This window comes from Hemiscyllium ocellatum, chromosome 14 (genome assembly GCF_020745735.1).
Source record: "Hemiscyllium ocellatum isolate sHemOce1 chromosome 14, sHemOce1.pat.X.cur, whole genome shotgun sequence".
In the NCBI taxonomy this organism is placed as follows: Eukaryota; Metazoa; Chordata; class Chondrichthyes; order Orectolobiformes; family Hemiscylliidae; genus Hemiscyllium; species Hemiscyllium ocellatum.
The window spans coordinates 26,009,519-26,024,498 of NC_083414.1; the positions used below are offsets into that span (position 1 = coordinate 26,009,519).

The 14,980-nt window shown below is 41.0% G+C and overlaps 1 protein-coding gene across 6 annotated transcripts in view; it reads right to left on the reverse strand.

The window, feature by feature from the left end:
• tamm41 (TAM41 mitochondrial translocator assembly and maintenance homolog) overlaps window positions 1-9,115 on the reverse strand; it is a 77,272-nt gene extending 68,157 nt beyond the window's left edge. For all 6 annotated transcript variants that reach the window (XM_060835521.1, XM_060835523.1, XM_060835522.1 and 3 more), the window contains exons 1-3: window positions 8,838-9,115; window positions 6,290-6,472; window positions 707-799 (exon numbers count right to left, since the gene is read on the reverse strand). In XM_060835521.1, the coding sequence (XP_060691504.1) occupies window positions 707-799; window positions 6,290-6,472; window positions 8,838-8,969 (408 nt within the window). In that variant the 5' untranslated portion in view covers window positions 8,970-9,115. The remainder of the gene's footprint in view (window positions 1-706; window positions 800-6,289; window positions 6,473-8,837) is intronic.
• Window positions 9,116-14,980: the final 5,865 nt, after the last annotated feature.

Below are 14,980 nucleotides of genomic sequence, written 5' to 3' on the forward strand. Positions count from 1 at the left end.
AGCAGATGGAATGCAATGTGGGAAAATTTGACGTTATGCACCTCGGTTGGAGGAAAAGGTGTAGACTATTTACTAAATTGGGAAAGGCTTTAGAAATTGGAAGTATAAAGGGACTTAGAATTCCTAGTTCAAGATTCTCTTAAGGTTAATATGCAGGTTAATTGGCAGCAAGGAAGGCAAATGCAATGTTGGGATTCATTTCAAGAGGAAATCTGCAAAACAACACCATTAGCACCGTCCGGACCCAATGGAGAGAAGGTTCAGAGAAGCATGCCATGCTAATGATAATCATACCTATGACATGAAAAGGTGAAAACTAATATCAGTTAGTACTTTTGACCTACCTTACATGAATTAAAAACAAAACATATTGTGGAACTGTGTTGCTACATAGTGCCATTTTGTGCAGGGTGTGATGCAAATTGATTGTGGTTAAACAAGATGTATTTTTATTGTATCATTATTTAAAGTAAGTTTTAACTTTCTTTTTGCAGTATGATTTATCTGTTAATTCATGCCTAACTTGCTTTGGCTCCAATTTGTGCAATTCTTGCAAAAGCTAAAAGAAAATGAAATTTTGTTGGCAATTTCTTAATTTGAGAGTCATTCAATACATTTGGTTATTTTAGTATACTGTCCCCCAGTGTTTCAAATTCCAACCAGGTCCTAGACTCAGAAGCTGCTATCACTTATACACACAACCTACAGGCTTGTGCAGTCTTCCAGCAATGTATAAATTTTTCCAATGAAGAAGATCTTCAATCAGAGTTCCTGTACTGATGACTCCATACTTGATTATCTGAAAAAGAGAATATTTCGTTATCATTCTATCAGATTATTCATCTATTGTATTTATCTTAATTCTCTTTTTACTTCAATATTAGAATCCTGTAATTGCTTAACAACTATAAGTTTCAAAATTTTGTTGCAATTATTATGTAAACAGTGCAACAGATCAGATATTTAAATGTTGGGGATTGTTTATATATTTTGTTTCAATGGCCTTTAAGATGGCTGTAACTAGAAATTCTTCTTCAGCTTACAGTTTTCGCAAGAGAGATTTTCTCTTTTCTGATCTGGAAAAGTTTGGTTATTGACATCTGGAATAAACTACAATTAATGGGATAGCATTTTACATTGAACTAGATTTGTTTTTCTGCACAGAAAGATCATTCAGTCCAACGTCTCCAGGCTGGCATTTATACTCTGAGCTTCCTTCCATCTTCCTCATTTAAATCCACCACCATTGCCCTCTACTTCTTTCTCTCTGTGATTTATCTATTTTCCACCTAAACATATTATTGGAATCAACAATTCTCTGAGGCAGCAAGTTTCATATTCTCACTTCACTTTGCTTAAAAAAAAGTTTCTTCCAAATTCCTTAAGGGATTTCTCAGTCACTAATGTTGATGGCCTCTTGCTATCCTTTTTGCAGGAAATATCCTGTTGAAATAATCTCTCTGCATTCCAATCTGTCAATTTTTTATAATTTTAAATATCTCTGTTACATCATCCTTGTTTCTCCCCATCCCCTCCCAATGGAAGCTGCCCAGCCTGTACATCCTTTCCTGATATGTATGCCCACACGTTTGTAGTATTGTCCTTGTAAGTATTTTCTGCAGCAGTCACCAGTATCTGCATATCAATTTTATAATAAGGAACAAGAACTGTATGTACTACTTTTAATTGTAGTCAAACCTAAATTAAATGCATATTTGGCATCACCTCCCTTCTTTTCAATTCTATCCCTCTATCAATAAAGCCTTGTCATTAGATCATAAGAAATAGGAATTGTAGTTCAGCTCCTCGAGCCTGCTGAGCCATTCAATAGCATCAGACTAATCCGACATTTCTCAAGTCCACTTTCCTGCCTATTCTCTGCAATCCTTAATTGCCCCTAGTGGTCAAGAATCTAATTATATATCGCAGTCTTAAATTTACACAAGGACGCTGCCCCTACAGTTCTTGATGGCAAGCAGTTCCAAAGGTTCACAATCCTCCGAGTTGACCGTCCTCCTTATCTTGGTCTTAAATTTGTGTTCCTTTATTTTGAGATTATGCTTTCTGATCCTAGACTCTCCTAAGAAGCAAAACATCCACTCAGCAGTTACCCCGCCAAGCCCTTAAAAATCTTGAGTTTCAGTAAGATCACCTTTCATTCTTCTAAACTCCACTGAGTACAGTACCGACCTGTTTACCCTTTGCTTATAAGATAATTCCTCCATTCCTAGTGAACCTTCTCTCAACTGTCTCCAACGAAATAATATATTTTCTTAAAAGGGACAAATTAATCAAGTGTGACCTCACCAGCACATATTGCAACTGTACAAAGACTTTCCTAATCATATACGCTTTGAATTAAGGGTCAACATTGCATCAGCCTTCCTAACTACCCACTGCATCTGTGTGCTAGTTTTCTGTGTTTCATGCACAAGTCCCCTAAGTCAGTTTTGTTGCAGCTTTTTGTAGTGTTTCTCCATTTCTCTGTTCTTTTGATCTCCCCAAGATGAACAATTCCATTTTTTTCCATGTTATACTCCATTTACCAACATTTTGCCCACTTATGTAGTCTATCAATATCTCTGGAAATTGGTTGTATCCTCTCACAACTTGCCTTTCCACCTACTTTTGTGCTTTCTGCAAATTTGGCAGCTGGACATTCACTTCCTGCCTCCAAGTTATTAACATATAAATAGTTGTGGTCCCAGCACTGATCCCTGTGGAACCCCATTAGTTTCAGGTTGCCAATCTGAAAAGGCACCCCTTCTTCCTAGTCATGGTTTCCTGCCCATTGATCAATTCTTTAATCCACTCTAATATACTCCCTCTAACACAATGATATAACATTTTGTGAGGTGCCTTGTTGAACGCTTTCTGGAAGTCCAAATATATCTACTAGTTCCCCTCTATCCAGTCTGGTTGATACTTCCTTAAAAAAAACTTTAAAAATTAGTCAGACACAATTTCCCTTTCATGAAACCCTGTTGCTTTTGTTTGATTAGATTGTGATTTTCCAAATGTGCTGTTATTACTTTCTTTACAATTAATTCCAACATTATAGATGTTAGATTAATTGGCCAACAGACACCTGCTTCTTAACTCCCTCCCTTTTTGTATTGGGGTGTCACATTGGCAGTTTTCCTGTACTCTTGGTATTTCTACAGATTCTAAGGACTTTTGGAGAAATACAACCAATGCTTCCATTATCTTTGTAACTACTTGTTTTAGGATCCTCAGAATCAAGCCATTAGCACCATTGGTTTGTCTAGTACTACTTCTCTAGTGATGGTGATGGCACTTTATTTCTCTCTGTGTTCTTCAGTATTTATATTCTCTGCATTGGCTACTATGAATGTCCCCTACCATCCAAACTGGCGTAATCCAAGAATATTGAATCTATGCCTTTCATTCCAAAACTAGATCAGTAATGCAAATTTTGAACAGCAATGTTCTCTGCACTGATCTTTTTGGAATAGAATGATAACATGAATCACAATGGATTGCTAGCTGGTTTCATGGCAGGAAAGCAGAAGTAGGAGTAAAGTCATTAACCTTTAGTGTATTGCGAGTCATTTATTGTATTTTGAGGTCCCTTATTGAAGCCCTGCCAAAAGTCCAGATAAATTACAAGTATTGCATTACCATTGTCCACTGTCCTAGTTACCTTATCAAAAAAATCAGTAAGGTGGGTGAAGAAGAACATTTCCTTCTGATATCCATGCTGACCATTCAATATTTTTCCGTTTCTCGATGTCCTTCTAATATTTTCTTTAATAGGACTTCTATAATTTCTCTGACGTTCAGTTGCCTGGACTATAATTCCTGGGGTGTATTCTGCTCCTCTTCTTAAATACAAAAATATGAGAGCTATCTGCTAGTCTTCTGGCACTCCATACACCTGTTTCAATTAATTACTGAACTCATATTCTCATGTCATGCATTCCTCTGCTTTATCCTTTAATGTTGTCTGCACTGATCTTTGATCTCTTTACTTAGCTGCTCCCTTGTATCTTTATTGATCCGTGGTGTATCACTAATGCTTAGTTTGATTTTAGCTGAACATACTTTTCCTGCAATCCAATGAATATTGCTATTCATGTTTCTCTTGTTGTTCCTCATTGTTGCTTATCAATGCTGTTACATATTTTTTATTGCCTAGTAATAAATTTGTGATTCTATTGGAGTATAGGCAGAAGATTGGCACTAGATAATAGAGCCGGAGCAGGCTTGATGGACTGAATGACATCCTTCTGTGATGTTCTACTCTCAGTCCTTAAAATCAGCCTTTTCTCCAGTTTATCACCTTTGCTTTGTCACAATTGAGTCATGTCTTCACTGACAAAATAGTTTGAACCCTGCATTAAACACCTTATATAGAGGTGTGTGTGTGTGTGTGTGTGTGTGTGTGTGTGTGTGTGTGTGTGAGAGAGAGAGAGAGTGTGTGAGTGTGTGAGAGAGAGAGAGAGAGATAGATATACATGTACACATACACATACACCTTTTATGGTAAAGCTCCACACAAAACTGTATTTTATCAATTCAACAAGTTTTCACTTATGGATTAAACAGGCATTCTAAAACGAAATTTAGAACCTAACTGTAATGGCTGACTTGTCACACAGCACACTCAAACACGAGCATGACATTCAGCTAATTGGGATAATGGGTTATATTGGTAAAAATGATGGATGTGCATTTGTCCAGTGTCCTTCACCCAAGACAGCAGATAAGCCCTAATTTTAATGCTGAATGCCCTCGGGATTGCAGTGGGAATCAGCCTAGACATTTGTGATCACGCCTCCGGAATGGAACTTCAATCACAACCCTTTGACACAGAGGCGACAGTGCAACTGACATTTTCGAAAAAAATCATTCATGTGATATGGGCATCACTGGCGAGGCCAACACTTATTGCCAATCTCTAATTACCCTAAAAAAGATGGTGGTGAGGTGCATTCTTGGGCCAAAGGGACACTCACTATGCTGTGAGGGAGGGAGTTCTAGGATTTTGATCCAGAAACAGTGAAGGATCACAATTTAATTGAAATCAAGCTGGTGTGTGAATTGGAGGGAAATGTGCATGTGGTGATATTCTCACGCATTTGCTGTCCCTATCCTCCTTGTTGTTAGAGGTCATGGGTTGGAAGGTGCTGTTGAGGGGGATTTGGCAAGTTCCTTATGCAGAGGAATAAGGAACAAAGATACTGTGGTTATAAAATTCATAAATGGCATTTTTTTCTTTGTTTGTAAGCTCATCATTTAAAATGTACAAAGTTCCCCAGCAGTTGAAAATTTCTTAATAGAGAGAATGGCTAAAATATTTATAACACCATCATTTCTAAATCAGGTTTACTTTAAAGAAAACAGAGTTCTGACTTGCTTCTTGATGTAATTTAAATTGTAACCTGACCCAGTGTCTACTTAATATAAATTAAATTTATAAAGAGAGTACAATGATACACAGCAGTATACATAGTATAACATAGCTACACTTCTAACACCAATAAAGCTACAGCATGCACTAACTGTGATCATTGGTTTAGTTGCAAGTGCATTAAAAAGTCAGTCCTTGAGGATCTCAGGTCTGTTCTGTCATTAGACAGAAAAGTGTAGTTTTAACCTGAGGGACACCACACCTCAAGCGAGGAGGGGAGAAGGTAGCACCTTCATGGTGACCTTAAGCTGGTACAGGAACCTGTGCTGTAGGTGTCACTCTGTATCTCAAACCAATTATCCGGATATCTGAGCTAACTGACCATGAGTACGTACATATTCATAGAAAAAAGAAAAAATGTTCCCTATGGCTAAAAAGTGCTTTGGGAAGAAGTACAACACTTGAGGAAATACAAATGGACTAAATACTTCTCAGTACAATTTTCCAACTAGGACTATTCAGTATTGAGTGTGATGTACAGATCAACCTGGCAAATAGGATAACCTGTGTTTTTGGTGCCAGAATGCATCTTTAGGACTAAATTTGGCATATAAATTGATAAATGTTTGTTACTTTAGATAGGAAATGATTGTTTAGAGAATACTCACATTAGGATTTGGCCTCCTGCTCAGAAATATATTTGTACTCAATGGGATTAAGAAGATAAAACCACTCATGTTGCCAAGATTGTGAGGGAGTTTAAGATATGCTCAGATTCAATTTTACATTCAGTATACAAATTGACCCATATCTGTGAAAGAACTTGTCAAAACTTAAAGATCAACCTATATCACGATCAACAGTGTTTCCTGTGGTCAACAATACAAAGCTACGTTTCTCGTTAGACTTACTCACCCTGTCATCACACGGCACTAAGGTATTGTAATATATTCCAGCTCCATAATTATTCTGTATTTTACTAACATGTTTTGGTCCAAAAAACCTTAAAAACGAGTAATGTCTGGGGTTTTTCATGATATTCATCGTATGCCATGTCACAGGATCATCCACAGCAAAGACAAAATCCAGCATATTGTTCTAAAAGTGAAAAAGCGAATAAAATATTTTGGTTAAAAGAAACAAGCAAATCTTTACCTAAACAGGAAGTGAATTACACACGTAATGAAAAAAAAACTGCAACAGACCAAGCATTAAACTAGTCCCTCATTAAAAGGGTAGAAGCAACCTAGTCTTATGCAGAATATATCTGGGTCAAATACCTAGACAACACTGCAAGTGTGCCCACACACTTACTCAGATAGTGTATGCAAGATTATTTTGTTCCCTCATACCGTGAAAGTTTAAACTTTAAAACGTGAGCTAAATATGAAATTGTTGAGTAAAACATGAAGTACTGTTAACCAGTATTGGTGCTTGTGTAAGAGACATCCAAGAATATAAGAAGACAGTAGACACTGGGAAGACAGGAAGCAGAAATGATAAAGATCATTTAAATAATGCATGAAATGGCTACAGAATAAAACCTTAAAGCCAAGACTTCCAGCCTTCTTAGACTCATCATTAATTTTGAACATTCTTTTCTACATCACAACCTGCCCTCTATTTAATTCCTGCTTAATTTCCAACTACACAAGTATCTGCTGAATAATATTTACAGTAACGACTTATCAGGAGAAAGTGAAGACTGCAGATGCTGGAGATCAGAACTAAAAAATGTGTTGCTGGAAAAGCGAAGCAGGTCAGGCAGCATCCAAGGAGCAGGAGAATCGACGTTTCAGGCATAAACGTGGTTGGAGGGTTCCTAGGCAAAAGATGAGGTGCTGGAGGAAGAGCGCCTCATATTCCACCTAGGTACCCTCCAACCACAAGGGATGAATGCAGATTTCTCCAGCTTCCTCATTTCCACTCCCCCCACCTTACCTCAGTCCCAACCCTCGGACTCAGCACCGCGTTCTTGACCTGCAATCTTCCTCCCGACTTCTCCGCCCCCACCCCCTCTCCGCCCTATCACCCTCACCTTAACCTCCTTCCATCTATCACATTTCCAACGCCCCTTCCCCCAAGTCCCTCCTCCCTACCTTTTATCTTAGCCTGCTTGGCACACCTTCCTCATTCCTGAAGAAGGGTTTATGCCCGAAACGTCGATTCTCCTGCTCCTTGGATGCTGCCTGACCTGCTGCGCTTTTCCAGCAACACATTTTTCACTAACGACTTATTGTCAAGCTACTAATTGTAGTTGACCACATATGAATATAGGATGAAGGAGCAGAAATGAGTCATTCAACCCTTTGAGCATGCTCTACAGTTCAATAACATCACGGATGATCTAGTTGTGGCATCATTTCTACTTTCCAATCTGCCCAATAGCCCTAAACTCCACTGTCCATCATGAATCTAACTCTGTTTTGAATAATATCAATGATCCAGTCACCATTTTTTTTCTAGAGAAGAGAATTCCACATATTAAGAACCCCCTGAGTAGCATTTTTGCTAAAAGGAAACCTCTTATTCTTCAACCATGCCATCCCTAGTTCTCGTCTCACCACAACAGGAAGTATACTCCCACTCTGTCAAATCACCTCAGGAGGATCTTATAATGTTTCAATAAGATTTCCTTGCATTCTTTTAAACTTAAAAAGGACTTTAGCGTGACCTATTCAACCATTCTTCACAAGATAACCCTGTGTCTGCGTGGGTTTCCTCCGGTTTCCTCCCACAATCCAAAGATGTGCAGGTCAGGTGAATTGGCCATGCTAAATTGCCCATAGTGTTAGGTGCGTTAGTCAGGGGTGAATGGGTCTGGGTGGGGTACTCTTCGGAGGGTCGGTGTGGACTTGTTGAGTCGAAGGCCTGTTCCCACACTGTAGGGAATCTAATCTAGTCAGGCGCTTGCCATTTTAATAAACTATCTTGCTCCCATGTTATCATTTCCATTCTGCTCAAGGCAGGGGAACAACACTTAAGTAATTTACAGCCTGTAGGACTCAACATTGAATTCAACAACTACAGTGCAAGACTTCTGCTCTCCATTTTGATTACTGCCTGGCCACGTTCTGTTTTTTTCCTTGTTGGCTTTGCAGTCAAAATTTTCTCCTTTTCACATCTGTCATTTGCACCTACTTCGCATCACCACCACTCCTTTACCAACATTAACACACTGAGCAGCCTTCATTTGTTCCAGTAGATCCTCCTCAACAGCATCAAAGCAAAACCCCGTTTTCCAAACTCTTCCAGTTCCAAAAAACGTCAGTTCTATTTCTCTTTCTCCAGATGCTGCCAGATCTGCTGAGTTTCTCCAGCATTGCTCTTTGTCTTTATTTCACTGTTTTCTTCTATATTAATATCACTACTTCAAATCCCTATCCTAGCTTTGTACAATTAACCAGGACAGCCCCCTTTCTCCTCATGTTAGCACTGTTTATACAGGCTCTCCCTGACTTACCCTTAGGCCTGTGTGTCCTGTCTGTCCGAACAGGCCGGAACCATAGGCGAAGGCCAGGCTCAGATCCCGGGGGAAATGAGCCAGGATCCTCCGCATCAATCCACTGTTACTCTGCAGCATCGGCAGCGACATCACGACCCCGCCAACCGCCCGCCCGAGCCACCGCTCAGCCCCTTCCGCGATGGTTTCTATGAAGGCCCCAAGCCGAGCCCCGAATTAAAGTTACGAGCCAGGCGGCTCCATGGTGTCGGGGCGCCGGGGGCTGCGCTGAGCTCCGGTCGCCCGCCAGCACACTCACAGCTCCACCTTCTGGCAGGAGGAGCAAGGTGCAGCTCCCACTGGCTGCACGGACCTCGGGGGTGAGAGTACTTTGTGCAAAATTGCCTCAGGCTCAGTCAAAGCATAGTCAGTGGGCAATGCAGTCAGTGTTCAAACAGAGTAAGAAGGAGGAATTTGGAAATCTTGTGCTATCTCATATCTGTGACCCTACTACTGGTGAAGTGGTACATGGTACTAAAACCTCACTTTTATATAGCACCTTTGAACTTGATAAAATAAATGCTCATAACAGAAGTGTTATAAAATGAAATTTGACATGAAGCAACAAAGGGTGATATGAAACATGCAAACCAAACTTTGGTCAAAGATGTAGGCATTAAAGAGCTGCTTAAACTTATGGAGAGAAGTAGAGATGACAAAGTTAAAAATCACACAACACCGGTGGCACAGTGGTTAGCACTGCTGCCTCACAGCACCTCAGACCCGGGTTCAATTCCCGACTCAGGTGACTGACTGTGTGGAGTTTGCACGTTCTCCCCGTGTCTGCGTGGGTTTCCTCCGGGTGCTCCGGTTTCCTCCCACAGTCCAAAGATGTGCAGGTCAGGTGAATTGGCCATGCTAAATTGCCCGTAGTGTTAGGTAAGGGGTAAATGTAGGGGTATGGGTGGGTTTCGCTTCGGCGGGTCGGTGTGGACTTGTTGGGCCGAAGGGCCTGTTTCCACGCTGTAAGTCTAATCTAATCTAAAAAAAAACCAGGTTAATATCCAACAGGTTTATTTAGAAGCATTAGCTTTCAGAGCGCTGCTTCATCATCAGGTGGTTGTGGAGTATATGATTGTAAGAGATGACTAGTGGGAGGATTCCTGAGCTCACCCTGCCTAACTAAATTGCCTTCCCCACCCTACATGACTGGAAGATAAAGATAACTTTAAAGTTATTCATTCGCAGATGTAAGCAGCGTTGGATGGCCAGCATCTATTACCCATCTCTAATTCTTTTTCATTCATTCATGGTTATCACTGGCTGGTCACCATTAATTGACTGTTCCTGGTTGCCCTTGAGAAGGTGGTGGTGACCTGCCTTTTTGAACCATTGCAGTCCATGTGCTATGGGTTGCCTCACAACCCCATTCGGAAGGGACGAGGTCAGAAGTCACATGACGTAGTAACAGTGCTCCGAAAGCTTGTGATTTCAAATGAAGCAATTGGATTATAATCTGATGTTGTGTGACTTCTGACCTTGTTCACACCAGTCCACTCCAGCACCTCCACTTTAGGAAGGGAATTCCAGGATTTTGACCCAGCGACAATGAAGGAAAAACGACATACTTCCAAGTCAGGATGGTAAGTCGCTTGGAGGGGAACATGTATCTGCTGCCTTTGTCCTTTTAGATCAAGTGGTCATATATTTAGTAGGTGCTGTCTATGGATCTTCACTGGATTTCTGCAGTGGACCCTGTAAATAGTACACACTGTTGCTACTGAGTGTTGGAGGTGGAGGGGGTGGATGCTTCTGACTGTGGTGCCAATTGAACAGGCTGCTTTGTCGTGAACGGCAGGTTTGTCGGAGCTGCACTCATCTCAGTAAATGGGGAGTATTCCACCACACTTGTAAATTGTGCCTTGGAGATTGTAGACAGACTTTGGAGAGTCAGGAACTGACTCATTAAGGGATTCCTAGCCTCTGACCTGCACTTTTAACCACTGCATTTCTATGGCTAGCCTTGTTGATTTTCTTGTCAATGGTAACTGCTGTGACATTGATAATGGAAGATTCAGTAATGCTATTAAATGTCAAGACATATTGGCTACATTTTCTCCTGTTGTAGATGATCATTGCCTGCCTTTTGTTTGGCATAATTGTAATTTGTGGTATCCAAGGCATCAATGTTTCGAACATAAGCCCTTCATCTGGAATACCGTCAGGAAGGGCATATGCGTGAAACATCGATTCTCCTGCACCTCGGATGCTTCCTGACTGGCTGTGCCTTTCTAGCTCCACACCCTTTGACTCTGATCTGCAGTCCTCACTTTCTCGTAATTGTAACTTGCCAGTTTTTAGTCCAAGAGTGGATATGTCCAGGGCTCACTACATTAGGACTTACTCAGCATTGGCAGCCAGGAAAATTAAATGGGAGATATTTAATGACACTTCCAGTCTTACTTCTCTGCTGACATGCAATTAAATATCCATTGTAATGAGTACACAAAAAAAGGAGGCATAATTCTCGGTATGAGTAACCAAGGGAATTGGACCAAAACAGTTATCAGTTTTGCTTACCTAACTATCCTTAATCATGGAAATTGGGAGGAAATTCTCTTCTAATATTTCCACACAGGTTTTATTTTAATATTCATCAAATCTTATTCATTTTCTGCAAAAATAATCCCATGTATGTTAACGTTTGGACCAATGATAAATTTTCTGAATTATGAGTCACAGGGGAGAAAAATAAATTGAGTAACAATGGCTCACAGTTCCCTCTAAAGGAAACTTCATTCCAATTAATCCTACAAATTTCATCATGTTTCAAATCTGGCAGCACCTATAATCATCTGGAACATGTTTCCAATTATAACTTAAAGCCCTTGAAATAAAACTTTGAATGTGATTGGCTATGTTGATAGTAGCTTTACATTGAGCTACACATTTAAGTGAATAATAAAAACATCACAACCTTTCCCTTTGAACTCTACACCTACATTCGGGACACCACCCACCCCCTACACCTCCTACAAGACTTTCATTTCCCCGGCCCCCTACACTTTACCTTCACCATGGACACCCAATCCCTGTACACATCTATTCACCATGACAATGACTTCCGAACCCTCTGTTTCTTCCTCTCATGCTGTCCCAACCAGTACCCTTCCAGTGACACCCTCACCCGCCTAGCTAAACTGGTCCTCACTCTTGACAACTTGTCCTCCCAATCCTCCCATTTCCTCCAACCAAAGCGATAGCCATGGGCCTGCCTCTTTGTTGGGTACATGGAGCAGTCCATCTTCCACAGCTACACCGGCACAATCCCCCTTTTCCTTCACTACATCGATGACTGTAATGGTGCTACCTCGTGCTCATCAACTTCACTAACACCTTTCACCCTGACCTCCAATTCACCTAAACCATCTTGGACATCTCCCTCCCCTTTCTGGATCTCTCCGTCTCCATCTCCGGCGGCCAACTAACCACAGACATCTACTACAAACCCACCAACTCCCACAGCTACATTAGTAAATCTCCTCCCACCTGCCTCCTGTAAAAACGCCATTCCTTATTCCAAATTCCTCTGCATCTGCTGCATCTGTTCCCAGGATGACCGATTCCACTATAGAAAATCCCAGATAATCTTCCTCTTCAAAGACTGAAATTTCTCCTCCCACGTGGTCGACAATGCCCTCCAGCGCATGTTCTCCACTTCCCGCACCTCCACACTTGAACCTCACCCTCCCAACGCAACAAGGACAGAACATCCTTGGTCGTCACCTTCCACCCCACCAACCGCCGCATACATCGCATCATCCTCCTCCACATTTGCCACCTACAAACAGACCCCACCATTAAGGATATATTCCCCTCCCCACCCCTATCAGCATTCAGAGAGACCACTTCCTCCCTGTCTCCCTTGTCAGATCCACGCCCCCACCAGTCCTCACCCAACACCTGGCACTTCCCCTGCTACCACAGGAAGTGCAAAACATGTGCCCACACCTCCCCCTCTCACCTCTGTCCAAGTCCCCAAAGATTCTTTCCATATCCAACAGAAATTTACCTGTATGTCCACAGATGTCAAGTACTGTATCCGTTTCACCTGATGTGGTCTCCTCTACATCGGGGAGATAGGATGCCAACTTGCAGATCGTTTCAGATAACATCGGTGGGACACCTGCACCAACCAACCCCACCGCCCCGTGGCTGAACACTTCAGCTCCACCTCCCACTCCACCAAGGACATGCAGGTCCTGGGCCTCCTCCATCGCCAAACCCTAACCACCAAATGACTGGAGGAAGAACGCCTCATCTTCCACCTTGGGACCCTCCAACCACATGGAATTAATGTGGATTTCACCAGTTTCCCCATTTCCCCACTCCCACTTTTCCCAGTCCCAAGCCTCCAACTCAGCACCGCCCCCTTGACCTGTCCATCACCTTTCCCATCTATCCGCTCCACCTTTCTCTCTGACCTATCAGCTTCTCCCCCACCTTCATCTATCTATTGCATTCTCAGCTACTTTACCCCCTCCCATTTATCTCTCAGCCCCACAGCCCATAAGCCTCATTCCTGATGAAGGGCTTATACTCGAAATGTCAATTCTCTTTCTCCTCAGATGCTGCCTGACCTGCTGTGCTTTTCCAGCACTACACTCTCAACTCTGATCTCCAGCACCTATAGTCCTCACTTCTTCCAATTTGACATTGAGTACATATTCAAGGTTTCCTGATTGTTCTAACACCCTTCACATTACATTTATCTATGTCACCACCATCAACCTTTCCTTAGTGCACCCTATAATGAATATTCCAGCATGTTTTACACTGAACTGATAGGAGCTTATTTAAGCTTAAGGCACAAGCAAGTACTCAAATGGAAGTAATTTCTGAAAATGTGTGCTTTGTTTAGCATGTTATTGTGCATGCATGGCTATTTTGTGATGTATTTATCAACTGTTGTCAAAATTCTCCAAAATAGTTGGAAAATATCAAGAGACACAATTATAGTACAGTATATGCTCTGCAGCTCGGCTAGCTTTTAATTAATCAATGGTTTTAGCAGGGAGGACCAAACTAGATAAAAATAAAGGGAGAAAGAGAAATAACATAAAATCAAAGAAAACAGCAGCACAGTAAAGAAAGAAAAGAAACAGTGTTTTGCCTGTACATTTAGAAATTACAGAAATATGGAAGCAATTTCATTGATTCTCTAATTCATGCATGACTCCTACTCATGCTGCAGTGCTTCCAGTTAGCAATCTGAACTGGTCAGGTTTTTCGTAAGTCAAGCCACAAAACTGTCCAAAAATTATGCTTCACATTTACTGAAATATGATTTCAATTTTAGCAGTTGCTGGAGTAGCAGGAGGGAATTGGAGCTTTGCATCACCATGGTAATGTTAATAATAGCAATAAATAATAAAGAAAATAATATTTACAAAAACCAGCTCTTGTAATAAAAAGAAATGTGACTTTTTTTAAAGTTCAATCTTGTATCCTAATTAAAAATTGGATTTTCATAGTGGTTGAGCTGACCAGTTTCTTTTCCACTTTGCACTACTATCTATCAATAATGAATATACTTGCGTAGAGGATTGCAACTATTTTTTGCATTTGGTGTAAATTATGAATATTCCTTGGCCATTTATAGCATGGGCCAAATGTAGAATGCAGTCCCATCATTCTATCAATTGGTTTTAAATCCAACCAGAAAATAATCTTAATCATATAAACATGACATTTCTATTCCCACATAAGCCTTTCTTAACATTTCTCTGCCAGCCTCACAATCGAATGCCAAATAACATTGGCAGTCTTCTCATTTGGATTAATGGTCAATAGAACTAGAATGAGATGATCCAAACATGTTTTAAAAGAAAGACTTGCATTTATAAAGCTCTGTTTATGACCAGCAAAGTTCTTTGCAGCAAGAATTCAGAGTTGTGTTCATTGTTGTATTACAAAAATCATGGTAACCAAACTCACAAAGCAATGCTCATGGTGGCTCAGTGGTTAGCACTGCTGCCTCCCAGTGCTAGGGTCCTAAGTTCAATTCCAGCCTTGGGCAACTGTCCTGTGTGGAGTTCGCACATTCTCCCTGTGTCTGTGTGGATTTCCTCCCACAATCCAAACATGGGCCGGTCAAGTGAATT